We start from the raw sequence: 26,147 nt of genomic DNA on the forward strand, positions 1-26,147 counted from the left end.
ATAAAAACCTGGTCTATTTACAAACGGCCCAGCGCTTGAACTCTCGTCAAGCTAGGTGGTCGCTCTTCTTCTCCCGTTTCCGCTTCACCTTGTACTATCTGTCCGGTGAGAAGAACGTCCGGTCTGATGCTGTCTCTCGCTCGGTGGTCTCAGCGGAGGAGGAGGCTGAGCCTCGGCTAATCATCCCCACTGAGAGCCTGAGGACCGTGGCTCCGGTCGCTCTCGAGTCAGTGCCACTGGTCAAGACCTTTGTCTCTCCCCACCTGCGGCCAAAGGTTCTTGCACGGGCACACGCTTCCAGGGTGGGTGGTCACTTTGGCAATAAGCGGATCACGGAACTCCTGGCAAGGACTTATTGGTGGCCGCACATGGCTCGGGACATGAGAAAATACATTCTGGCCTGCGTCTCTTGTGCTCGGAACAGGTCCTCTAGGCAGAGGCCGGCTGGGTTGCTGTACCCTTGCCGGTGGCAGACAGACCCTGGGAGATGGTTGGCATGGATTTTGTGGTCGGCCTGCCCATATCCGGGGGCAGCACGGTTATCTGGGTGGTCACTGATCATTTTTCTAAAATGGTGCATCTGGTGCCACTCGCGCAGCTGCCTTCTGCCCGTCGTCTCGCCGCGCTGTTCATAAAGCATGTATTTCGTTTGCACGGTATGCCGGACAAGATAGTTAATGACCGAGGTCCCCAATTTGCGTCTCGGTTTTGGAGGGAGCTCTGCAGTCTACTCAGTATCGAGCTAAACTTGTCCTTATCATCCCAAGACGAATGGGTTGGTTGAGAGAGCTAAACAAACTCTGGTCACATACCTGCGACATTTTGTTTCAGCCAGGCAGGATGACTGGGCATCCTTACTACCGTGGGCTGAGTTTGCTCTGAATAATGCAGTGGCTGATTCCACTGGTCAGACTCCGTTCCTTCTTAATTATGGCCAGCATCCGCACGTCCCCGTCCTGATGCCAGTGTCTTCCATTGATTCCAGGGTGGCAAACTGGGCAGTGGAGGCTCGCGACATTTGGGATCGCACTCAGGATGCCATTCGAGCCTTCTAAAGAAAGGATGAGAGCGTCCGCCGACACGCATCGGCGTCCCGCTCCAACTTTTGCCCCTGGCGACTTGGTGTGGCTTTCTGCCCGAAATATCAGGCTGCGGGCCGAATCCACCAAGTTTGCGCCGCGATACATTGGTCCCTTCAAAGTCCTCGAGCGGATCTGCTCGGTGGTCTATCGTCTGGCCCTTCAACCACACTTGGCCATCTCTGACGCATTCCACATGTCCCTTCTCAAACCTGGTCACATGTCTCGGTTTTCCGAGTCATCGGCCGGGACATCAGACTTGTTTTCGGACGAGTTTGAGGTCAACGCCATTGTGGGACGCAGGGTGGAGCGGGGCAAAAAGTCTTATTTGGTGGACTGGAAGGGTCATGGTCCAGAGGCTTGGACCTGGGTGTTAGGAACGGCGGAACGCACTAAATAAAAATAATAATAAAGTGCGTTCGTCGCTCGGGGTCCACCGTGCAGAAGGTGTTACAACCGCTGCTGAGTAATGGCAGACGAGCAATATGGCGATATAATGCGCAAGGGTTCAACTTCACCCGAAGTGCGCAGAGCGGGCTCTGTTCACACACAGAGGTGCCGCAACAAAAACATACAAAAGGCTGAGCCTGTTAGAGTCACAGGCCTCAGGTAAATGCGCACATGGTATAAGGTCACAAGAGCAGGAATTAAGACAGAGGGGCTGCGTCCGTCTAGACCTACCGTGTGTGCGGCGTCGCTACTGTGAACGCCAAGAAGGGCTGCAACTGCAGCGCGGCGCAGGACACTGCCGCTGGACGACGCAGCTACAAAGCAGGCGCTATGTCGGACGCTAGCGCAGAGGTGCGGTGTGCACAGTGGCCTAAGGCTTGCCACAGACTGGCGCAGACTACTGAACTAATTCCCTAACCATATGCGTAATATCAGAGGGAAGAGGTTTCATAATACATCCGTCATCATTCACACATAGCAGTATAGTCTATACTAGCACATGGCGGAACGGCCATGCACACTTTTTATAGCCATGCAGGACCTTCCAGATCTCCTAGATGGACCAATGAGATCTGGAACAGGACCTGGACACATGACTCTCGATCTCCAGTGGGAGATCATCTCGTGAGCATGCTCAGTAGGAGCACAGAGGGACTTAGTCTCTGGTGCGGTCTGCTGCAAAGTAATCTCCTCTGCAGTAGAAAGACAGCAGAAGACTGCAGAATGTGAGGCTCTGGATTCCTGCAGAGCAGACGCAGAAACCTGACACCTAACACTGGGAACATCCACGCTCTGCTCCTTATCGCAGCATTTGAGCGTAGCGAGGCTCAGAGGGGAGGGGGTGTAATGTTAGGCATCGGGTTCCTGCCACTGCACAGCGGGAATCCAGAGCCTTGCATTCGGCGGTCTCCTATTCTTTGACCGCAGAGGAGCCTGCAAAGCAATCTCATCGTTCCCGACGCTCTGCTCAGACCAGCTCTGTGGGTCTGGCTGTTGCTGCCACCTCTGGGCCAGCAATAGCAACGCAGGCTGCTCAGTAACAAGCCATTCCTGAGGCTAAGTCCTTCCGTCGCTCCACTGAGCATGCTCACGGGACGATCTCCTATTGGAGATCGGGAGTTACATGCACAGGTCCTTCTCCAGATCTGATTGGTCCATCACAGGGATCTGGAAGCTTCCGGAAGGTCTCGGCTATAAAAGGTTTGCATGACCGCTCGGCCATGCGCTAGTATAGACTCTAGTTGCTACATGTGTGAATGATGACGGATGCATGGTACTGCGAATGACTCATTAAGATTCCCCTCCCTTTGATATTACGTGTGTGGACAGGGAACTAGAGATAGAGTCAGCACCAGTCAGTGGCAAGCTACGGTGCATATCATTCCACTGTACTAGCAACCGATACTGTGGCCCTTTACAGGGCATTATTGTACCGCAGCAGTGTCTGTCGCCTCGCTGCAGTCTGCAGCAGTTATTGGCGTTTGTGGCCGCGACGCCACACGCACGGTATGTCTAGAGGGAGGCTGACCCTGCGTCTTGGGCCAGAGTCCTGTGACCGTATATTGAGCGTGCATCTCGCTGAGCTCTGTGAACTTGAACAGGACTCAGTATTTGTGTTTAGTGCTTCGGCGACTCTGGGATGTAACAGAGCCCGCCCAGTGCACACCGGGTGACGTTCAACCCGCGTATGTTATACTGCCATATTGTGCGTCCGCCATTACTTAGCAGCAGCATAACACCTCTGCACGGTGGACCCCGGGCGGTGAACGCACCTACTATTATTTTATAATTTGGTGCGTTCCGCCAGCCCTAACAGCGCTTGTGCTAAAAAGGTGCCATGCACAGTACACACGGGACCTGTCCCGGAAGACTAGAAGAGTCACGTGGGAGCCTGGAGGGTGGCGTCAGAAAATGGTGACATTCTGCTGCTCCCGGCTGGCTGTGCTGATAATCCGGGACTCAGTGCACTACAGGTAGGGGGACTCGAATCCAATGGCAGCGCGCAGGTGTCCGACGCTCAGCGCCGATCTCACTCTGTGATGTCTCAGTGCAAAGGTCGCCCTGACATCACTACAGTGCGCTCTGTGCTGAGACGTCACAGAGTGAGAAAACGCTAAGGAGACTGGAGCACTGGCAGCGAGGAACGCAATGAGAACAGGTGAGGATTTTTTTTATGAATGGAGCATTATATATAGACCCATTATCCTGTATGGAATATTATATGGCACCCTTATTCTGTATGGAGCATTATATGGGGACTATTATTCTGTATGGAGCATTATATGGGGCCCATTATACTGTATAGAGCATTATATGGGGTCCATTATTCTGTGTGAAGCAATATATGGGGTCCATTATTCTGTATGGCGTATTATATGAGTTCCATTATTCTGTATGGAGCATTATATGGGGTCCATTATTCTGTATGGAGCATTATATGGGGTCCATTATTCTGTATGGAGCATTATATGGGGTCCATTATTCTGTATGGAGCATTATATGGGGCCCAATATACTGTATGGAGCAATATATGGGGCCCATTATTCCCTATGGAACATTATATGGGGTCCATTATACTGTATGGAGCAATATATGGGGCCCATTTTTCTGTATGGAGAAATATATGGGGCCCATTATTCTGTATAGAGCATTATATGGAGCCCATTATTCTGTATGGAGCATTATATGGGGCCCATTATTCTGTATGGAAGAATATATGGAGTCTGTTTTTCTGTATGGAACATTATATGAGGCCCATTATTCTGTATGGAGCATTATATTGGACCCATTATTCTGTATGGAGCATTATATGGGGCCCATTATTCTGTATGGAGCAATATATGGGGTCCATTATTCTGTATGGAGCATTATATGAGGTCCATTACTCTGTATGGAGCATTATAATGGGTCCATTATTCTGTATGGAGTATTATATGGGGCCCATTATACTGTGTGAAACATTATATGGGGCCCATTATTCTGTATGGAGCATTATGTGGGGCCCATTCTGTATGGCACAATATATGGGGCCCATTATTCCATATGGAACATTATATGGGGTCCAATATACTGTATGGAGCAATATATGGGGATCATTTTTCTGTATGGAGCAATATATGGGGTCCATTATTCTGTATAGAGCATTATATGGGGCACATTATTCTGTATGGAACAATATATGGGGTCTATTATTCTGCATGGAACATTATATGGGGCACATTATTCTGTATGGAACATTATGGTGCCATTATACTGTATGGAGCATTATATGGGTCCATTATTCTGTATGGAGCAATATATGGGCCCATTATTCTGTATGGAACATTATATGGGGCCCATTATTCTGTATGGAGCAATATATGGGGCTCATTATACAGTATGGCACATTATATGGAGCCAGTATTCTCCATGGAACATTATGAAGGGCCAATATACTGTATGGAGCACTATGTGGCGCCAATAAAACTGTATGGACGACTATGTGATATGTATTATTTTATTTGTTTTATATAATTGTGCTTTATGTTGCTTTCTATTTATAAACTTTTAGAGCATTTTAAATATTTGATCAGCTTTCTACATTGGTTACCTATAGATCACAAGCAGGTCAGGTATGATTTTCGTCCCCCGAAATTCCTTTCTTGGTGCTCTTTAGGTGGTGTGGTCTTTAGGGGAGTGTCAAATGTCAGTAAAAAAGTTAGGCCGTCTGTGAATTTGAACCCAAGTGTGTCCAGAAATTTTGTTTTAGTATGTTAGCAGCCCTGGTTTGCAGACACTGCAGCACAACGCCTCCATACAGCTGTTCTCCAGATCTTTCAGGTTTCGGGCCTGTCGCTGGACAACATTGAGTTTCAGCTCCCTCCTAAGATTGTCTATTGGGCTCAGATCTAGAGACTGGCTAGGTCACTCCCGGATCCTGAAATGCTTCTTAGGGCTCATACTCACTAGTTCAGCGAGTGACTTGTATAGAGGTAAAATTATGTTCTCCTCATGAGCATCTATGCCTCTTTTAATGCATCCCATTATTTTATTTGCCTTTGCAGCAGCCTGACACTGGCCACTAAAGGTGTTTGTTGTCGACCCATACACCCAGCTCTTTATCAGTGAGTTTTGCCCAGTGTTTTACAATTAAACACATAATTATACATCTTATTTCCTCTACCCAAGTGCATGACCTTACATTTATCCCCATTAAAGCTCATTTGCCAGTTATCAGCCCAAGCTTCTAGTTTACATAAATCCTCCTGTAATATAAAACTGTCCTCCTCAGTATTGATTACTCTGCAGAGTTTAGTGTCATCTGCAAATATTTAAATTCTACTCTGTATGCCCCCTACAAGGTCATTAATAAATATGTTAAAAAGAAGCGGGCCCAATACTGACCCCTGTAGTACCCCACAGTTAACTGTGACCCAGTCTGAGTGTGTTCGATTAATAGCCACTCTTTGTTTCCTATCCCTAAGCCAGCTCTTAACCCACTGTAGTGCAGCAGTGTCCACACTGTGCAGGAATGAGGCATTGACCCAGGAAAAGTTCAAAGTAAAATCTCTTTTAATAAACAGCATACTCACTAAACAAAGGAAGTAAATAGGATCCTCCGGATCGCAGCCGGTAACCAAATACAGTCCGTAACTGGTTGCCGTGGGTGACTGCACCACTGTGTGCGCCGAGGGTGTTAGGCCGTTTGGCTCTGTGTTGCCTCACACTGTTGAGCTCTGCAGACATACTGCTCAGCCTGCATGCAAGATCAAAACTGACACACCCAACCCTTTGCTGCAGGGTTTTTTTTTGTTTTTTTTTTTACAAACAAACCTGTGGCCTCAGGCTACATAGAAAACCCGGAGCCGGGGATGGAAATGGACCGCCCCACTACCATCCTGTAGTCCACTTCAAAAATAAAAACCCTTGGCGGGTTTTTCCTAAATCTGCCTCGGACAAAATAGCTTGCCCAAAGCTACGCTTACTTTTACTCTGCATTGCAATCACAGCTATGACGGAGACTGCAATGCACTCCCACGGCCTCCATATGCTTATTTGCACATCCTGGGGGATACATAGCGACCCTCGCATATAACACCGGACACTGCCATAAATACCCCTTCCCTGTTCACACTTGTGGGGGTGAACATTTGTCACCATAGAGGGGGCCCGTGACAGGGCAGCCGCATTTCCCTGCGACATCCCAGTTTGATGTTCCACTGAGAAATGGAAGCTTTGTAGGAACTGGAACCATCGGGTGACCCGAGCATTCATTTCCTTTGTGTTTCTCATCCAGACGAGGTGTGAATGGTCCGTTACTAAACGAAACTGACGCCTGAGCAAATAATAGCGTTGGGACTCCAAGGCCCACTTAATCGCCAAGCACTCCTCCACTACGCTATAATTTTTCTCCGCCAGGGTGAGTTTCCTGCTCAAGTAGGTGATTGGATGCTCATCCCCGATCACCTCCTGCGACAGCACTGCTCCTAGGCTCACCTCTGAGGCATCTGTCTGCACGATAAATGTTTCCTTCAGGGGCCTAACTACCGGGGTAGCAGCTGAAGCAGTTGCTTTGGGGCCCGGCCCATATAGGGTCCCGGGTCCCCAACTCCCGACCACGCAGCCCGGTCTGCGCTAGGGCCCCCCACATTTTATTCAGGCGTCTGCTCTGCAGCTTTATTTTCAATGAATACCCAGCACCTGCCGCCCCCCCCCCCCGCACCATGGTCCAGCCAGCTTTGCAATCCCCCCTGCACAATGGTCCAGCCACAGCACTGCCTTCACCTGACGTCACACACTGCTCTGCTCCACTTCCTCATTCGGTCAGTTTGTGCCACGTGGGACTGGGAGAGGGACGGCCAGGTAACAAGAAATTTTTTTTTTTTTTTGAGAGCGGCAATCTGGGGGGGCAGACTGCTGGGGGCCTGGGCCAGAATGCTGGACATGGGGCAGAATGCTGGGCACGATGGGGCAGATTGCTGGTCACGATGAGGCAGAATGCTGGACACGATGGGGCAGATTGCTGGACACAATGGGGCAAATTGCTGGACATAATGGGGCAGATTGCTGGTCACGATGGGACAGATTGCTGGACACGATGGGGCAGTTGCTGGTCATGATGGGGGCAGAATGCTGGGCACGATGGGGCAGATTGCTGGTCATGATGGGGCAGAATGCTGGGCACGATGGGACAGATTGCTGGACACGATGGGGCAGATTGCTGGTCATGATTGGGGCAGAATGCTGGGCACAATGGGGCAGGGTTGGAGACAGATCATGCAGGATCATGGGGCAGGATGGATATGGTGGACAGATGGGGCAGGATGGGGAGATCATGTGGGGCACAATGGATACTCATGAGGGCGGGATGGAAGAATGGGCTGAAGCCAGGAATGAGACACACGGGGGTCAGGATGGGGGATATTATTACCACAGGGTCTAATTAAGGGATATTATTACTGCAGGGGTGGAGCCTGGGCGGAGTCTCAAGGGGGCCCTGAAAATTTTACCAGTATGGGGCCCCGAAATTCCTAGTGGCAGCCCTGAGTGCAATTAAGTACATTACTGCGGCGCTACAGCAGGTGCTGTGGCCAACGCTGTGTTGGGGGCCCGCCGGCCCGGTGCGTGTAGGGGATCCGGGGCCCCGGCGGAAAAAATGTACACTATGATTTCGCAGCCTACGCTGCATTTCTGTGCCTGCTGTGCGGAGCGAAGAACATATTGGGCCCGCCTCCCTGCCTGCAGCCAGTATATTGCTTCAGTTCAGTCCCGTCCCTTCCCTGAGCCCTCGTGTCTTGAAGGGTGTGTGTCTTGATGGGGGTGTGTCTTTGAGGGGGCCCCGTTTAAAAGTTTGCTATGGGGCCCAATCAGTTCTAGTTACGCCCCTGGTTTCCTTGAAGTTGGGACTGATGAGGAGGGACAATTTCCACACAATGGCAACTTCAAGGACTGGAACGCTTCTTCCGCTTGAGGATTCCACTGGACCATAACTGAATTCTTACCTTTTAATAGGTCAGTTAGGGGTGCCGATTTCCTCGCAAAATTGGGTATAAACTTACGGTAGTACCCAATGATACCAAGGAATGCCTTCACCTGTTTGGTACTCAACGGCTTGGGACAGTTTTGGATGGCCTCGATCTTGTTTACTTGGGGTTTGATAACCCTGCGGCCGATCACATAACCTAAGTACTGAGCTTCCGTGGGTTCTATCACACATTTCTTTGGGTTGGCTTTTAACCCCGTGAATCTGAGCGACTCCAGCACTGCTTATACCTGGGACAGGTGGGTATCCCAGTTGGTACTAAAGATGACTATTCATCCAAATAGGCCGACGAGTATTTCCAATGAGGCTCTAACACAATGTCCATCAGCCTCTGGAATGTGGCCGGAGCCCCAAGTAACCCAAAAGGCAAGACAACATACTAATAGAGACCCTCTGGTGTAATAAAAGCGGTCTTTGGCCGATGCCGTTAACGGGACCTGCCAGTAAACTTTGGTGAGATCGACTGTGATGAAGTACTGGGCTTCCCCCAGTCTCTCAATTAGCTTGTCCACCCGGGGCATTGGATAGTGGGCAAACTTAGATACCTCATTGAGCTTCCTAAAGTCATTATCAAAAACATAACGACCCATCTGGCACAATGGGGCTAGTCCACTCACTCCGGGACTCCTCAATGACTCCTAACTGGAGCATTTGTTTCACTTCAGCCACGATGGCTTGCCTCCGGGATTCTGGCACCCGGTATTGTTTCATCCATACCCTTACCCGGGGGCGCGATGACTATGTAATGCTGGATCACTTAGGTTCGCCCCGGCAGTTTTGAGAATACATGCATATTATTATAATTCATTTATACGGCGCCATTTATTCCAGGCGCTTTACATGTGAAAAGGGGAAATATAGACAGGTACAATAAACATGTGTAAGACAAGGGACACACAAGTACAGGAGGAGAGAGGACCCTGCCCGTGAGGGCTCACAGTCTACAGGGATGGGTGAGGATACACTAGGAGAGGGTAGAGCTGGTTGTGCGGTGGTTCAGTACACTGAGGATCATTGCAGGCTGTAGGCTTGTCGGAACAGGTCGGTCTTCAGGTTCTTCTTGAAGGTTTCCGTTGTTGGTGAGAGTCTGATGTGTTGCGGAAGAGAGTTCCAGAGTATGGGGGAAGCGCGGGAGAAGTCTTGTATGCAGGTGTGGGAAGAAGAGATAAGGGGGGAGTAGAGAAGGAGATCTTGAGAGGATCGAAGGTTGCGGTTGCGTGCGGGTAGGTACCGGGAGACCATGTCATAGTAGTATGGAGGAGACAGGTTGTGGATAGCTTTGTATGTCATGTTTAGAGTTTTGAACTGGAGCCTCTGGCCAATAGGAAGCCAGTGAAGGGCCTGGCATAGGGGGGAGGCTGGGGAATAGCGAGGAGACAGGTGGATTAGTCAGGCAGCAGAGTGTAGGATGGACTGGAGTGGTGCCAGAGTGCTAGAGGGGAGGCCAGAGAGTAGGAAGTTGCAGTAGTCGAGGCAGGAGATGATGAGGGTGTGCACTAGTGTTTTTGTGTTTTCATGGTTGAGGAATGCGCAGATCCGAGAAATATTTTTGAGTTTTAGGTGGCAGGAGGAGGAAGATATTCTGTTGTACCAGCACCCGAGCCTCCCGTCGTTGCAGTTTGGTGAGTGCGTCATTCATTTAACCTATCCCCCCAGCCTGGTCCTTGGCCGGTACCAGTGGGTTCCCCAGTGGTAGGATCGGAGTCGCCTCCGTGACCAAACATTCCCAATCTTTCCACGCTTTTAGCAGGTTTATATGGTACAGCTGCTTGGGTTTCCTTTTTCCGGGTTGGTACACTCTATAATTCACTTCCCCTATATCTCACAAGGCACTTGCCCATGAGCTTACTCTCTGGGGTGGGCACTAGTACCAACACCCGGTCCCTTCTTTAAAAGTCCTGACGGTGGCCCTTTTATTGTACATGTGGCTCTGCGCAGCCTGGGCATCCATTAGATGCTCTTTTACTATGGGCCGTGCGGCCGCAATCCGGTCCTGCATGCTCAATTATGCTTTGTTGCAGAATGGCCTCTTGCTCCCATGTATCCTTAGCTACATCAAGCAGCCCCCTTGGATGCCTGCCATACAACAGATCAAAAGGGGAAAAACCTGTGGACGCCTGTGGTACTTCACGGATAGTGAACATCAGATAGGGCAATAACATGTCCCAGTCCCTCCCGTCCTTGGCGACCACCTTTTTGAGCATGGCTTTGAGGGTCTTATTGAACCTTTCTACTAATCCGTTAGTTTGTGGGTGATATACCGACGTACGTAGCTGTTTGATCTGGAGCAGCTTGCATAGCTCCTTGGTCACCTTGGACATAAAAGGAATCCCTTGATCCTTAAGGATCTCCTTTGGTAGCCCAAGGCAACAAATCCTGGAAAATAACTGTGGACTATTAGTTTTGCCGAGGTGTGGCAGAGAGGTATCGCCTCTGGGTACTGGGTGGCATAGTCCACTATGACCAAAATATGTTGATGGCCATGGGCAGATTTCACGATAGGCCCTACTAGGTCCATTGCTAATCGCTCAAAGGGTACTTCTATGATGGGCAAAGGTACCAATGGACTCCGGTAGTTCGCGGTGGGTGATGTTAGCTGGCATTCTGGACACGTGACACAGTACCTTTGGACCTCCACGTAGACTCCAGGCCAAAAAAACCCGCTGCAACATGTGCTCTTGCATCTTTTTGGCCCCACGTGCCCTCCCAGTATGTGGGTGTGAGACATGTCGAGGATTGGGGCACCACCAGCTGTTCCACCACCTCATCCCAGATTTTATTCAGCCTTTATAGCAATTCCTGGTGTATAACCAGGTGGGGAAAAAACTGTCTCAGCACCTGGTTGCTGAGCCACTCCATTAATCTCTATCAACCGTTCTCAGGCCCAGGCCAGATTGGGATCCTGGAGCTGAGTGGTTCTGAACTTACCAGAGGACACCTCCAGCTCGGGGATTGATGGGGTCTCCTCGACCTCTCCTGCCAATACCTCTAGGGGAAATCTATCGGGGATACACTCAGTCAATAGGTTGGCGACCCCTACGGCAGGTATCTGACTCGGGATCTGCGCCCGGAATAGAATTTACCTTGGGATGGTTAACTCTGGTCTCCCACAGGGACCAGAACAAAGGTAAGTCTCTTCCCAACACAGACCCATACGCAAGAGTCTTTACCACACAGACCATATATCTTATCGCTCCACACGGGGTGGAAAACTTAACCTCCGCGGTCGGGTACTCTCGGAGATCCCCATGTATGCATACCACCCCCACCAACAAGTGACCCATGTACCAGAGTCACTAAGGTCCAAGAGAGTATGCGTCTGGTTACCGTTATCGAGTACCTTGCACAGTTGGGGTTCGGTACTGACAATGTCTGCAGTGGCGGTGCAAACAGGCTGGGTGTACATAGAAACTCGGCGAATATACCCGCAGCCCATGGATTCAGTTGTTATAGGGCAAACGGCAGCCACATGCCCAGGCCCTTCGCACCGCTGCGACACGGGGGAACCTTGGGAACACGGGGCTGGTGTCAATCTCCTTTCCGGATACCCCCTCTGTATGGGGTTCAGTCCAGATTGGCCCATGGGGCAGGTCATGGACTTTTCCCAGGCTCCTGAGCTGGCAGAGCCTTACGCGACAGTTGGAGTGGAGCAGTGTCCCGTATAAAGTCCTAAGTGGCTGTATACCGCTCAATCAGTCCTACCACCTGGTCCAGAGTGCCCGGTTCCCCTTGTCCCACCTAATGCTGTATAGATGCTGGCAGAGCCCTCACCACTGTGCAGGGATGAGGCAGGGACCCTAGAAAAGTACAGTCTTTTAATGAACGGTCTACTCACAAACAGAAAGTAAATAGGATCCTCCAGATCGCAGTTGGGAAACAAATACAGTCCGTGACTTGTTACCGTGGGCCACCATGTACGCGGAGGGCGCTGGGCCTTTTGTCTCCGCTTGGCTCTGTGTTGCATCACACCGTTGAGCTCTGCAGACCTACTGCTCTACCTGCATGACCAAAACTGATGCACCCAACCCTTTGCTGCAGGTTTTTTTAAAAAAACAAACCTGTGGCCTTAGGCCACAAAGAAAACTCAAGAGCAGGGAACGGAAATAGATGGCCCCACTACCATCCTGTAGTCCATTTAAAAAAATAAAAGCACTTGGTGAGTTTTTCCTAAATCTGCCTTGGACAAAATAGCTTGCCCAAAGCTACCCTTACTTTTATTCTGCATTGCAATCACAGCTATGCCTGTGATACTTGCTGAGGTCACTTTAATTGCATCAAGTAAAAAGTTAATTAAGCAAACACTGACAGCACTCGCCTACCTCTGCTACATCTCTGCTAGCAGGGGGAATTGAAAGCTGAAAAAGCAGTAATAACCCAAGGATCAGGATCTCTGGGTGAATAATCACGGCCCTTTCAAGTCATAATAGAAAGTGGTATGTCTATAAGGACGTGAAAGGGAAGTGGTTAATTGTTAGAAATTCCTTAATTCTGATCATGAGTATGACTTCTCCCTTGTGTGAATTCTCATAAGGTTCCTCTATTGTCCGAGCCCTTTGATGCTCATCTTCCTTTCTGTGCCTTAAAGCCCACCGAGACGAATAGATAACTGTAACAGAGATTCACTATATGATAAGTGACCCAACGTTTAAGTCAAAAATTTACATACAATTATTGTGTACAAATAATTGCTGATTGATTCATTCATTGTTTACAGAATTTCTTATGGAAACGACCTCCATTTCCATTGCATAATCAATCAGTGAGAAATTATTTATTACATTACACATTTATTGTGAATTATAAATCTTAAAAAGGGTTTTCCCACAAGCAAAGTTCATTTTAATCAATAGATCTTGGATTAAAAATAATTTCCACAATTGAAAGTGTTACATATAATGTTCCTGTGCTGAGATAATCTTATAAATGTGCCTCTGCTGTGTACTGTGTAATGGCCGTGTCTGACAGTATAGGAACATGGTCTGATCATACCACAGCTCCTGGGCAGGGGAGGAAACAATAGAGATTATACAGACAGGACAGCATGGGATCACAGAGGCTGTTTTTAAACAAATGTTTTACTTCACAGAAAGAAATCACCTGCGATCCCATGCTTGTCTATATACTCTGTATGGTTTAAAACAAAAATGGCTTCAACCCTGTGAGTTCTTTGATGTTCAATAAGACTTGATTTTCCACATTCTAAACATGAAGCTGGCTTCCCTCTGTGTGAATTAGTTCATGACTAACAAGATCTGACTTATGGATAAAGCACTGTCCGCATGTTGAGCATGAAAATGGCTTCTCTCCTGTGTGAAATTTCTGATGTTTCACAAGACTTCGTTTCACGGTAAAACATTTTCCACATTTTGAACACGAAAATGGCTTCTCCCCTGTGTGGCTTTTTTGATGCTGAATCAGATTTGGTTTTGCGGTAAAACATTTTCCACATTCTGAACATGAAAATGGCTTCTCCCCTGTGTGAATTCGCTGATGATTAACAAGATCTGACTTATGGATAAAGCATTGTCCGCATGTTGAGCATGAAAATGGCTTCTCTCCTGTGTGAATTCTTTGATGTCTAATAAGATCATTTTTCTGATTAAAACATTTTCCACACTGCAAACATGAATATGGTTTCTCCCCTGTGTGAATTATTTGATGTCTAATCAGATGTGATTTAATGGTAAAACATTTTTCACATTCTGAACATGAAAATGGCTTCTCCCCGGTGTGAGTTTTCTGATGTTTAACCAGCTGTGATTTAACGGTATAACATTTTCCACATTCTGAACATGAAAATGGCTTCTCCCCTGTGTGAGTTCTTTGATGTATTATAAGAACATGTTTCTTGCTAAAACATTTTCCACATTCTGAACATGAATATGGCCTCTCCCCGGTGTGAATTCTTTGATGATCAACAAGATCTGATTTCACAGTAAAACATTTCTCACATTCTGAACATGAGTATGGCTTCGCCCCTGTGTGAGTTTTCTGATGTTTAACAAGCTGTGATTGTGCGGTATAACATTTCCCACATTCTGAACACAAAAATGGTTTTTCCCCTGTGTGCCATCTCTGATGTTTAATCAGATCTGATTTAAAGGTAAAACACTTCCCACATTCTGAACATGAAAATGGCTTCTCCCCCGTGTGGCTTTTTTGATGTCTAATCAGTTGTGGTTTCACAGTAAAACTTTTTCCACATTCTGAACATGAAAATGGCTTCTCCCCTGTGTGAAGTCTTTGATGTCCAATCAGACAATGTTTCTGTTCAAAACTTTTCCCACATTCTGAGCATGAATATGGCTTTTCCCCGTTGTGGATTCTTTGATGTGTATTCAAAACTGATTTTACAGTAAAACCTTTTCCACATTCTGAACATGAATACGGCTTCTCTCCTGTATGAATTCTTTGATGTCCAATAAGAATATGCTTCTGGCTGAAGCACATACCACATTCTGAGCAAGTAAATGGCTTCTCCCCCGTGTGTTTTTTGTGATGTCTAACCAGATGTGATTTATGTCCAAAACATTTTCCACATTCCTCACATGAAAATGGCTTCTCCCCTGTGTGAATTCTATGATGTCTAACCAAACATGATTTTGTGGGAAAACATTTACCACATTCTGAGCATGAATATGGCTTTTCCCCTATGGGAACTTTTTGACGTTCAACATCCCATCTGTAAAGCTTTTGTTTTAAAGTCTTTGCTGAATCAGGAGATGGGATCTGTTTAAAAAGAGCAGATGATACATTTTGGATATGAGGGGTGGAGGGTAAATATTCAATATTGGCCTTCTCCTCGCATACATTTTGAATGATATTACAATCATATGCATTAAAATGTGAAGATTCTGGATGTCCCTCTGACCTTCCGGTACAGTCATCTGAAAAGAATAAAATGGATTGTATTATTTTTTAGTAACATAACCTATTTTTGGTGCTTTATCCTATAGAACTGTCTCATCCTGCTAAAAGGAATATTTCCTCAGGTCTTTTCCACTGTCTCTTAATGAACGCCTTTATCTTCTCATTCACTGAAAAGGTTTGTCTTTTAGTCTGTACATGCCCCTTGAACATTACGTCTTCCACCAACTTTTCAATCTATTATGCCAATGGTGGACCTCACTGCCTTGACCAACCAACCAACCAGGATCCTCTACCGGGAAGCACAGGCGACTACCTGCACCATAGTCTGAGGATGAATTAAAATCTGAGGACACAACCCCTTACTTCCCCCTCGGACGTCTCCGATTCTTCGGACACAGACAATAAGATTGTCCACCCTTTCCACTCCAAGTTTGTCGCCTTCATGGTCGACTAAGGATTTTAGGGAACTGTTCATCTCTGCCTTAGTAATTGATCTCAGCTGCCAAGTGAAGTTAGGAGACTGTTCGCATACCCTTTTTTTCTTTCAATACAGGCAACGCAGATGTTTTTCTGCCATGAGCCAAATAATCCTTCTCTGCAAAGCACACACTCTTTATGGTTAAGATATCCAACGCATTTCCTAGGCCTCTCCAAATAAATAAGCAAACAAGAGAATGACCTATTACAATGGTGAACTCTCTCAAAGATCACACACCAAGGCTACCAGATATACAGGGGGCGTAATCATACTACCCGAGTGATCTGTCTTGATCGCGCTCTATTAGTGCTATGGCTCTGATGGCTGGTCTTACTGTCACCTCTAGTGTTTCTACCATTACCAGTGAGATTGCAGCTGCCATTGTTACACCACCAAACGTCCATGGTTGGTATTAAATAATGCATCTTAGGGGTAAAGAATAAGATCAGAGCGATCTCCACTCCCATCATTGTGGAGGAGCCCGGCCGTCAGTCCCAGTTATTTGGGGGACGTCTCCATGTTCTGGATTCTATCACCCCACACTAACATCAGATTAATAAGAGCTGACGGTTTCTGAGGCCCAAATTGGACAAATACTTTTCCTTCATCAAAACCACCATCAGATGATGAAGAAAGCGGTGGCTCACACAAGTAAAATTCATCTCCAGCTATAGATTATCTGCCATATTATAAATGACGACCTGTGACCTCACATATAACAGGATCACATCATTATCAATTCAGACTGTGCTGAAACTGAATATTCATCTAAAGACCCTCACCTGGGCAGTGATCTGTAGGGGTCTCCTCTTTACACCGGTGATCGCCATTCACATTAGGGGTCTCCTCTTTACACCGGTGATCGCCATTCACATTAGGGGTCTCCTCTTTACACCGGTGATCGCCATTCACATTAGGGGTCTCCTCTTTACACCGCTGATCGCCCCTCACATTAGGGATCTCATCTTCACACCGGTGATCGCCCCTCAGATTAGGGGTCTCCTCTTTACACCGCTGATCGCCCCTCACATTAGGGGTCTCCTCTTTACACCACTGATCGCCCCTCACATTTCTCTCTGGACCATTAATATTGTTCAGATCTTTATCTGGATCCAAAAGCTGCAAAACAAATATTGTAAAAGTCCCCGATGATCGGAGAAGTCCTTGGGAATAATGGTGAGAAGATCCGGACATGTGATGTCTGTGGTCAGCTGTGATCCTGCCGTCTCCACCGCTCTCATTATAAAGGTTTAAAGGACGAGGGAGACTCCATTTTGGACTTATGAATTCAGGCCCCATAGACTATTTAGCGATCTCCCTCCACTCCTGAAGGGTGGCCCCCCCACCCTTGGGAACAGTACGTAATTCCTAAAAGAGCAGAACTTTTGCCAAATGGCCAGAGAATTAGAAGCCACGTGTTCATGGAGGCAAGGAGGGGCAGAGCTATGACCCCCTGCTGTCTTTTTTGCAAGGGAAAACTCTAGACTCGTTGGCACCAATATCTAGAGATGAATTATGAAAGTACCATAAATCTCAGCGTTAAGTCCAATGTATCACCAAAAACCTGGGAGCCCCCTGCACGCACCCCTGCGTCTCATATCTCTAGCTGTCCTGGATAGTGCGCTATCGAGACTGACTCTCCAGAACCACTTAGCTGACCCAAGTTTGGATTTTCTGTATTGGTCCAGCCCCAACGACCCAGTTGAGAGGTCAGGCGTCCAGTTTGGACCTCCCGCTAGGAAGTTATGACCCAGGAGGAGAATTCAGTCCAACCCAGAGGGGCGGTGGCAAATATGGGAAGGGGCGTCACGTGTGGAGAGAGATCAGGTACTAAGAAGGTGCCTGTGGATACGAGAGCTTCCCCTCAATCCACAAGTGATAAGAACCAATAAAGTGACACATACAGCTAACTGCTATCCCCAACCTGTACCCTAATTTTTACTTCTGGCTGTAATTTCTATATATTACTCTGTATATATTTGTACTTTCTAGTGCGCCTTTCGGCAATTAAAATATCAATTAATTTTGGGCTGCTCTTATCTCAAAATCCAATTTCCCAAGTCCGCGAGGCCGGCTAGTACTTATACGCTACCTGAGGTTGGGTTCTGACCCGATATAAGCTTGTTAATCGACTGAGCTTATAGCCAACGAGGAACTGGTGGTATCATACCATCCTGGTGTTATTGGGGGATCCTGGCAGTGACGGATCGGAGATTTATATATATATTCCCGGCCTGGGACTGGTGATGTATATACCGCCCTCACTTCAGTGCCCCGTTAACCAGTATGTGACAGGGCAGTCTCTCCAGCTACTACTTATCCTAGGTTCAGTTCCCTGACTGACCTAACGGTAAAGGGGGTACCAGAGAGCTGTGACTGTGTAAGTGCCGTCACAGATTGGTGACGGCGGGGAGATATCCGTATCAATGACTCTTGCGTGTGTTTCCCTTACAAGTATAAAACATATAATACTGGAGGAAAAAACAAGACTGAACACAAGGACTTCACAGCCGTCTACACATCATAGGGGAGATCTCCATCTACCTGATGGTCCTGTTGAGGAGCGGGACATCTCTCTGGGGTTGTCCTCTTACTGGAGAGAACTGAGGAGACACAGACAGGATTGACATCATTATTACATACAGAGAATTATAGGCCGTGTGTATTTAGTCCTGTCTATTACCTGGTGATGTGCGGGGCTGGTGCTCCTCCATCATCACCTCCTGGTACCGATCCTTGTGTCCTTCTAGATACTCCCACTCCTCGATGGAGAAATAGACGGTGACGTCCTGACACCTTATAGGAACCTGACACACACAATGATACCGTCATCACCCAGAATCCTCCAGTGCTGTCCTGTATAATGTCCCAGCATTCCCAGCGGCGTCACCTCTCCAGTCAGCAGCTCAATCATCTTGTTGGTGAGTTCTAGGATCTTCTGGTCATGGATGTCGTCATTTATCTGGGGGTGAGGTGGAGGCCCCGGGATTGGGCTCAGGGTTCCTCCCCATCCTTGAGACACAGGGGCCTGACAGCGATCACTAGAGGTCTTCACTACTGTGTAATCCTGAGTGTGGAGACATTAAAAATATCACTACAGACTAGAGTTGAGCGACTTTGGTCGGATCGGGTTTCGTGAAACCCGAATGAAACAAAATTTGATTCGGATGAAACTGGTCCGACTAGGGCAAAAAAAGTTGGGAGTTTCGTCTGAAACCCGACCCCAATGCAAGTCAATGGGAAATAAAAGTCGGCATTGAGTGATCCACTCAATGCCGACTTTTATTTCCCATTGACTTGCATTGGGGTCGGGTTTCAGACGAAACTCCTGCCTTTTTTTGCCCTAGTCGGACCAGTTTCATCCGAAACAAATTGTGTTTCATTCGGGTTTCACGAAACCCGATCCGACCAAAGTCGCTCAACTCTTACAGACATCTCCAGAGTCCATCACCTCTCCGGTCATATCCCCTGTTATTCCCATAGATAATGAGGTCATGTGATGACATCAGAGCCTCTCACCTCTCCGATCATATCCCTGTTATTCCCATAGATAATGAGGTCATGTGATGGCATCAGAGCCTCTCACCTCTCCGGTAAGATGGAAGATTATCTCCAGGGTGAGGTTTAATATCTTCTCCGCCATCTTGTCTCGGCCCTTATTCATCCTTGACGAGTCAGTCGGGAAAGTGATTTCATATAGAATTTATTATCAGAGGATCCTTTTTTCTGCAGGAACCTGAATAAAAAGAAGATAAGCCGATATACAAATGACATAAATTCCATAGTACAATTACTGCAGATATAATAGAGATATAAAGCGTGGATGTCGTCTTCTCTCTTCTGTATGGATTTAGGAGTTGGATAACTTGTTATGTCAGTCGGTCACGTCGGCACATGATAGCTACAGCCAATCACTGGCCGGAATGCTGATATCAGTAGGTACGGCACGAGACTGCTGAATCTCATCAACGGCAGAGGTCATGTGACATATATAATGATGTCATTAAGTTATACTTACACCACAGTGACATCATTGACACTTTCCCGACATATATCTGAACCAACATTATTCATGACAGCTCATGGTTGAGCACTTCTTCCCCAGCACTTTTGTGCTTCCTCCATAGCGCCTTAACACATCATTCTAAAGGGGGTTTTACACATAGCGATATCGCTATGTGTGATACTTACCTCCGACCGGCTCCCCCGCTGTCCATCGCTGATCGCACGAGAATGTCCGGCTCCATTTCTCGTCGTCGGCTTCCTGCTGTGACGACGAGCGACGCGTGGAGACGGGCGGGAGGACGCCAGGATCGCTGTTTGTGAAAGGTAAGTATCGTGCGCTGCGTCGCTGCTGCATCGCTGTGAGGTCTTCCTGTGTCACTAGCGATCATTTAGCGATGCACCAGCGATCCTGACCGGGTCGTATCGCTGGTCGGATCGCTGGTGCATCGCTAAATGTAAAAGGGCCTTAAGACTCCACTGCTGAGCTACATCTGACCTGTTGTATCATCACCAAGTTCTGAGGATTATTTCTGATGAAGGCCCAGTATTGGCCAAAAAGTTACGTTTTACACAAGTGGATGTACCTATATTAAGAAAACAAGATTCACTTTCTGCAATTAATTTGGAGTGCCGAATTCAATTATTTGGACTATTTTTGCAGTTAAATCCAATTCGCGCACCCTGTTTTTGTAGTGTGCCGTGCAGCCTTTTTAATGGTTGTGTTATTCAGCCATCATCTGCCTCTACCAGCAGCGAGTGGAGCAGAGTTCCACTTGCGGCTGTTAAAGGGAACTTGTCAACATTTAAACTGAAGTCACATCCTTTAGCTGCTCTATTACCACAGTCCATCGACCTGTATTTTAGTCCCATAATCCCTATACCTTATATACTTCTGGTATAAGGTCCGGTCTTTATTCCTTTTCCAGCAACTCCTCAATCTCTACAGCTGCCGTCCCCCATGAGTTGACTCATGTGAATGACGTGTCCTATATCATCCACTGGTTGCTGCAATTCTTGGTCATCCACAGTTGAAGCGCAGGCGCACTTTGCTCCCACCTGTAAAGCGTTGTCACCTATTAACCGGAAGAGAGCCGGTGCTTGCTCGTTACAGGACTTTGCTCTGTCCTTAGTAGGGCACCAATAAGTCCGCTTCTGCTTCAACTATGCAGGTGTAAGATTCACAGCGATCTGTGGATGACGTAGGATCCATCATTCGCATCAATCAAATCAGGAACACGGCAGCTGCGGGGACTGAGGAGGCGATGAGAAAAGAAAAAAGATCCCATTGGACTGAACTGCGCCGTATGCCAGAAACATTAAGGGTAGTTTTTTTTGGGACATGGAGAGGGAATTGGAAGCTCAGATACAGATCGATGGACGTGGTAATAGGGCAGTTAATGGCAGTAACTTTACAATATATTGGGAAAACCTACTGAGAGATTCCCTTTAACCCCTTAAATGCCAACATCAATCTCTAACAGCAGCATATAACGTGTGTGGCCCAGACACACCATTCCAAGTGCTCATCAGTCTCTCTACAATGGGGTTGTAGGGTGCCGATGAGTTGCAATAACATCTGAGTTGCAATAATCATCTGACTGGGATGATTTAGCGAATCCTGCTTTGAGCAGGGGGTTGGACCAGATGGCCCAGGAGGTCCCTTCCAACTCTACGATTCTATGATTCTAACAGCAGGAGGTCTGCTGAAGACCCCTGTGACCACCATGACGGAGCTCCTATGTATCTATACAGTGGCTTGCAAAAGTATTCACTCCCATGGTTTTTACCTATTTTGTTACATTACAACCTGTGTGTAAATATCTTTGTAATCCGACTTGTCTGTGATGCATCGGCACTAAATAGTCTAAGATGGTGAAGTGAGAAAAGTATAGGCCCAAATTAAATTAATGGGATGAAATAACTAAAAATTGGCATATGCATATGTTTTAACCCCTTTTGCAATGAAGCCCCTAAAAATTTCTGGTGCAAGCAATTCTCTTCACAAGTCCCATGCTTAGTGACAGGACGTCCCGTATGTGCAATCTAAGTGTCACAGATCTGTCAATATATACACTTTACCTTTTCTGAAAGGCCAGAGGCTGCAACACCATTAACAAGAGGCACCACTCACCTAAGACCATGAAGACCAAGGAGATATCCAAACACCACCATGAAGACCAAGGAGATCTCCAGACAACACCATGAAGACCAAGGAGATCTCCAAACACCACCATGAAGACCAAGGAGATCTCCAAACACCACCATGAAGACCAAGGAGATCTCCAAACACCACCATGAAGACCAAGGAGATCTCCAAACACCACCATGAAGACCAAGGAGATCTCCAAACACCACCATGAAGACCAAGGAGATCTCCAAACACCACCATGAAGACCAAGGAGATCTCCAAACACCACCATGAAGACCAAGGAGATCTCCAAACACCACCATGAAGACCAAGGAGATCTCCAAACACCACCATGAAGATCAAGGAAATCTCCAGACAACACCATGAAGACTAAGGAGATCTCCAAACAACAAAAAGAAAAACCAAGGAGATCTCCAAACAAGTCACAGACAAAGTTTTCGAGAAGTAAAGTCAGGGTTGCATTATAATAAAAAAAAAAAAATTAATCTCTAATGATCCCCCAGAGCATCATCAAATCCATTATAATCAAATGGACAGAGTATGGTACCAATACCTTCCAAGAGAGGGCCACCCACCAAAACTCTCAGCATGGACAAGGAAGGCATTACTCAGAGAGGCAGCTCAGAGAGCAAAGATAACCCTAAAGAAGCTGCAGAGTTCCCACGCAGAGACTGGCGTATCTGACCATAAAACCACAATAAGCTGTATACTCCATAGAGGTGGCCTTTATGGAGATTGAGCAGAAAAAAACAGGTCTTTTACTTACACACACAAATTGTAAGGCTCATTTCAAGTTTGCCAAAAGACGTGGGAGACTCCCCAAATGCATGGAGGAAGGGTGCTGTGGTCAGATGAGCCAAAATTGCACTTTTTGGCCAACAAGGTAAACGCTATGTCTGGTGCCTAACTAACACAGTTCATCACCCCAAGAACACCATCCACACAGTGAAACATGGTGGTGGCAGTATCATGCTGTGGGGATGTTTTTCGGCAGCAGAGACAGGGGAAGATGGATGGTGCAAAATACAGGGATATTCTTGAGCAAAAGATGTTTCAGTATGTCAGTGATTTGAGACTGGGACGGAGGTTCACTTTTCAACAAGACAATGACCCAAAGCATTCTGCTAAAGCAACACTCTAAACGTGTAAATGTTTTGGAGTGGACTAGTCAATGCCCAGACCTTAATCCAATGGAGAATCAGACATGAAGATTGCTGTTCAAGAGCGGAAACCATTTAACCTGAGGAAGGTGGAGCAGTTTTAGATTGAGCAGACCTGGGCAAAGTGCAGCCCGCGGACCACATCCGGCCCTCTGGATGTCTCAGTCCGGCCCGCGGACAGAGACAGCCGTGGGGCTGGAAACCTGAGATCCGCCGGCCGCACCGTGCCTGCCTGCTCGCTGTCTCCCTAGGCGCAGATCATTGGTGGAGGAGGGGCCTCCGGCCCCTTCCTCCACCAATCAGCGTGTGAAACAGCTGACACGATGACGCCATTTCATCGTGTCAGCTGTGTACCGCCGGATAGTCAGCGCATCCGAGACAGCAACAAAAGTAGGGCGCCTGGGAACGGGACTGAGGTATGTGTTTTTTTTCATGGGGGTGAATAAGGGGATTCTATGGGGGGTGGACATGGGGATTCCATGGGTGTGACATGCAGCACATGAGGATTCCATGGGGGTGACATGCAGCACATGAGGATTCCATGGGGGTGACATGCAGCACATGAGGATTCCATGGGGGTGACATGCAGCACATGAGGATTCCATGGGGGTGACATGCAGCACATGAGGATTCCATGGGGGTGACATGCAGCACATGAGGATTCCATGGGGGTGACATGCAGCACATGAGGATTCCATGGGGGTGACATGCAGCACACGAGGATTCCATGGGGGTGACATGAAGCACATAGGGAGGCTATGGAAAGGCTGTATACTGTCATTCAGTATATGGGAGGCTGTGTGGGGCTTCATTCAGTACATGGGAGGCTGTGCGGGGTCTCATTCAGTACATGGGAGGCTGTGTGGGGTCTCATTCAGTACATGGGAGGCTGTGCCGGGTCTCATTCAGTACATGGGAGGCTGTGCCGGGTCTCATTCAGTACATGGGAGGCTGTGCCGGGTCTCATTCAGTACATGGGAGGCTGTGCCGGGTCTCATTCAGTACATGGGAGGCTGTGCCGGGTCTCATTCAGTACATGGGAGGCTGTGCCGGGTCTCATTCAGTACATGGGAGGCTGTGCCGGGTCTCATTCAGTACATGGGAGGCTGTGCCGGGTCTCATTCAGTACATGGGAGGCTGTGCCGGGTCTCATTCAGTACATGGGAGGCTGTGTGGGGTCTCATTCAGTACATGGGAGGCTGTGTGGGGTCTCATTCAGTATGTGGAGAGACTGTAAGGCTCATGCTGTATACAAGAAGGCTGTGTGGGGCTCATGAAATAAATGGGGAGGCTGTGTAGGGCCTCATGCAGCATATGGGTTAACTGGGGCTCATGCTGTACATGGGGAGCTGTGTGGGACTCATGCCGCATATAAGGGGCTGTGGGGGGGGTTAAAGATATATAGAGGGGTGTCAGCATACTTAATTCTGCTCAATATTAAGTGATAATATTAATTTATTAATATTAATTGTAAGTAGAATTAATTTCAAGCTATAGGTTTGGCCCTCCATAACAGTCATGGTCTCTCATGTCGCCCATCGGGAAAATTAATTGCTCACCCCTGTATTTGAGAAATGGGAAAAAATCCCAGTAAAAAGATGTCTAAAGCTCATAGAGACGTATTCAAAGCGACTTGCAGCTGCTCGGATACAGTGGTGTTATCAGGCCCGTGTGCTCAGAGTGTCTGCGGCGTGCTTGGATACAGTGGTGTTATCAGGCCCGTGTGCTCAGAGTGTCTGCGGCGTGCTTGGATACAGTGGTGTTATCAGGCCCGTGTGCTCAGAGTGTCTGCGGCGTGCTTGGATACAGTGGTGTTATCAGGCCCGTGTGCTCAGAGTGTCTGCGGCGTGCTCGGATACAGTGGTGTTATCAGACCCGTGTGCTCAGAGTGTCTGCGGTGTGCTCGGATACAGTGGTGTTATCAGGGCCGTGTGATCACCGAGTGTCTGCGGCGTGCTCGGATACAGCGGTGTTATCCGGCCCGTGTGATCACAGAGTGTCTGCGGTGTGCTCGGATACAGTGGTGTTATCAGGCCCGTGTGCTCAGAGTGTCTGCGGCGTGCTTGGATACAGTGGTGTTATCAGGCCCGTGTGCTCAGAGTGTCTGCGGCGTGCTTGGATACAGTGGTGTTATCAGGCCCGTGTGCTCAGAGTGTCTGCGGCGTGCTCGGATACAGTGGTGTTATCAGACCCGTGTGCTCAGAGTGTCTGCGGTGTGCTCGGATACAGTGGTGTTATCAGGGCCGTGTGATCACCGAGTGTCTGCGGCGTGCTCGGATACAGCGGTGTTATCCGACCCATGTGATCACAGAGTGTCTGCGGCGTGCTCGGATACAGCGGTGTTATCAGGCCCGTGTGATCACAGAGTGTCTGCGGCGTGCTCGGATACAGCGGTGTTATCAGGCCCGTGTGCTCATAGAGTGTCTGCGGTATGCTCGGATACAGTGGTGTTATCAGACCCGTGTGCTGATACAGTGTCTGCGGCGTGCTCGGATACAGTGGTGTTATCAGGGCCGTGTGATCACCGAGTGTCTGCGGCGTGCTCGGATACAGCGGTGTTATCCGGCCCGTGTGATCACAGAGTGTCTGCGGCGTGCTCGGATCCAGCGGTGTTATCAGGCCCGTGTGCTCACCGAGTGTCTGCGGCGTGCTCGGATACAGCGGTGTTATCAGGCCCGTGTGCTCATAGAGTGTCTGCGGCGTGCTCGGATACAGTGGTGTTATCAGGGCCGTGTGATCACCGAGTGTCTGCGGCGTGCTCGGATACAGTGGTGTTATCAGACCCGTGTGCTCAGAGTGTCTGCGGTGTGCTCGGATACAGTGGTGTTATCAGGCCTGTGTGCTCATACAGTGTCTGCGGCGTGCTCGGATACAGTGGTGTTATCAGGGCCGTGTGATCACCGAGTGTCTGCGGCGTGCTCGGATACAGCGGTGT

The 26,147-nt window shown here is 48.1% G+C and overlaps 1 protein-coding gene across 1 annotated transcript in view; it reads right to left on the reverse strand.

Moving 5' to 3' along the window:
• The window catches only part of LOC141060468 (uncharacterized), a 157,398-nt gene that overhangs the window by 39,177 nt on the left and 92,074 nt on the right, over positions 1–26,147 (reverse strand). The window contains 8 exon segments of the mRNA XM_073556734.1: positions 11,479–11,549; positions 13,635–13,773; positions 13,776–15,437; positions 16,681–17,017; positions 18,443–18,501; positions 18,582–18,705; positions 18,789–18,965; positions 19,485–19,598. Coding sequence (XP_073412835.1) covers positions 11,479–11,549; positions 13,635–13,773; positions 13,776–15,437; positions 16,681–17,017; positions 18,443–18,501; positions 18,582–18,705; positions 18,789–18,965; positions 19,485–19,598 — 2,683 coding nt within the window.

The sequence above is a fragment of the Dendrobates tinctorius genome, unplaced genomic scaffold, assembly GCF_039654945.1.
Source record: "Dendrobates tinctorius isolate UK_male_01 unplaced genomic scaffold, ASM3965494v1 ptg000237l, whole genome shotgun sequence".
NCBI lineage: Eukaryota > Metazoa > Chordata > Amphibia > Anura > Dendrobatidae > Dendrobates > Dendrobates tinctorius.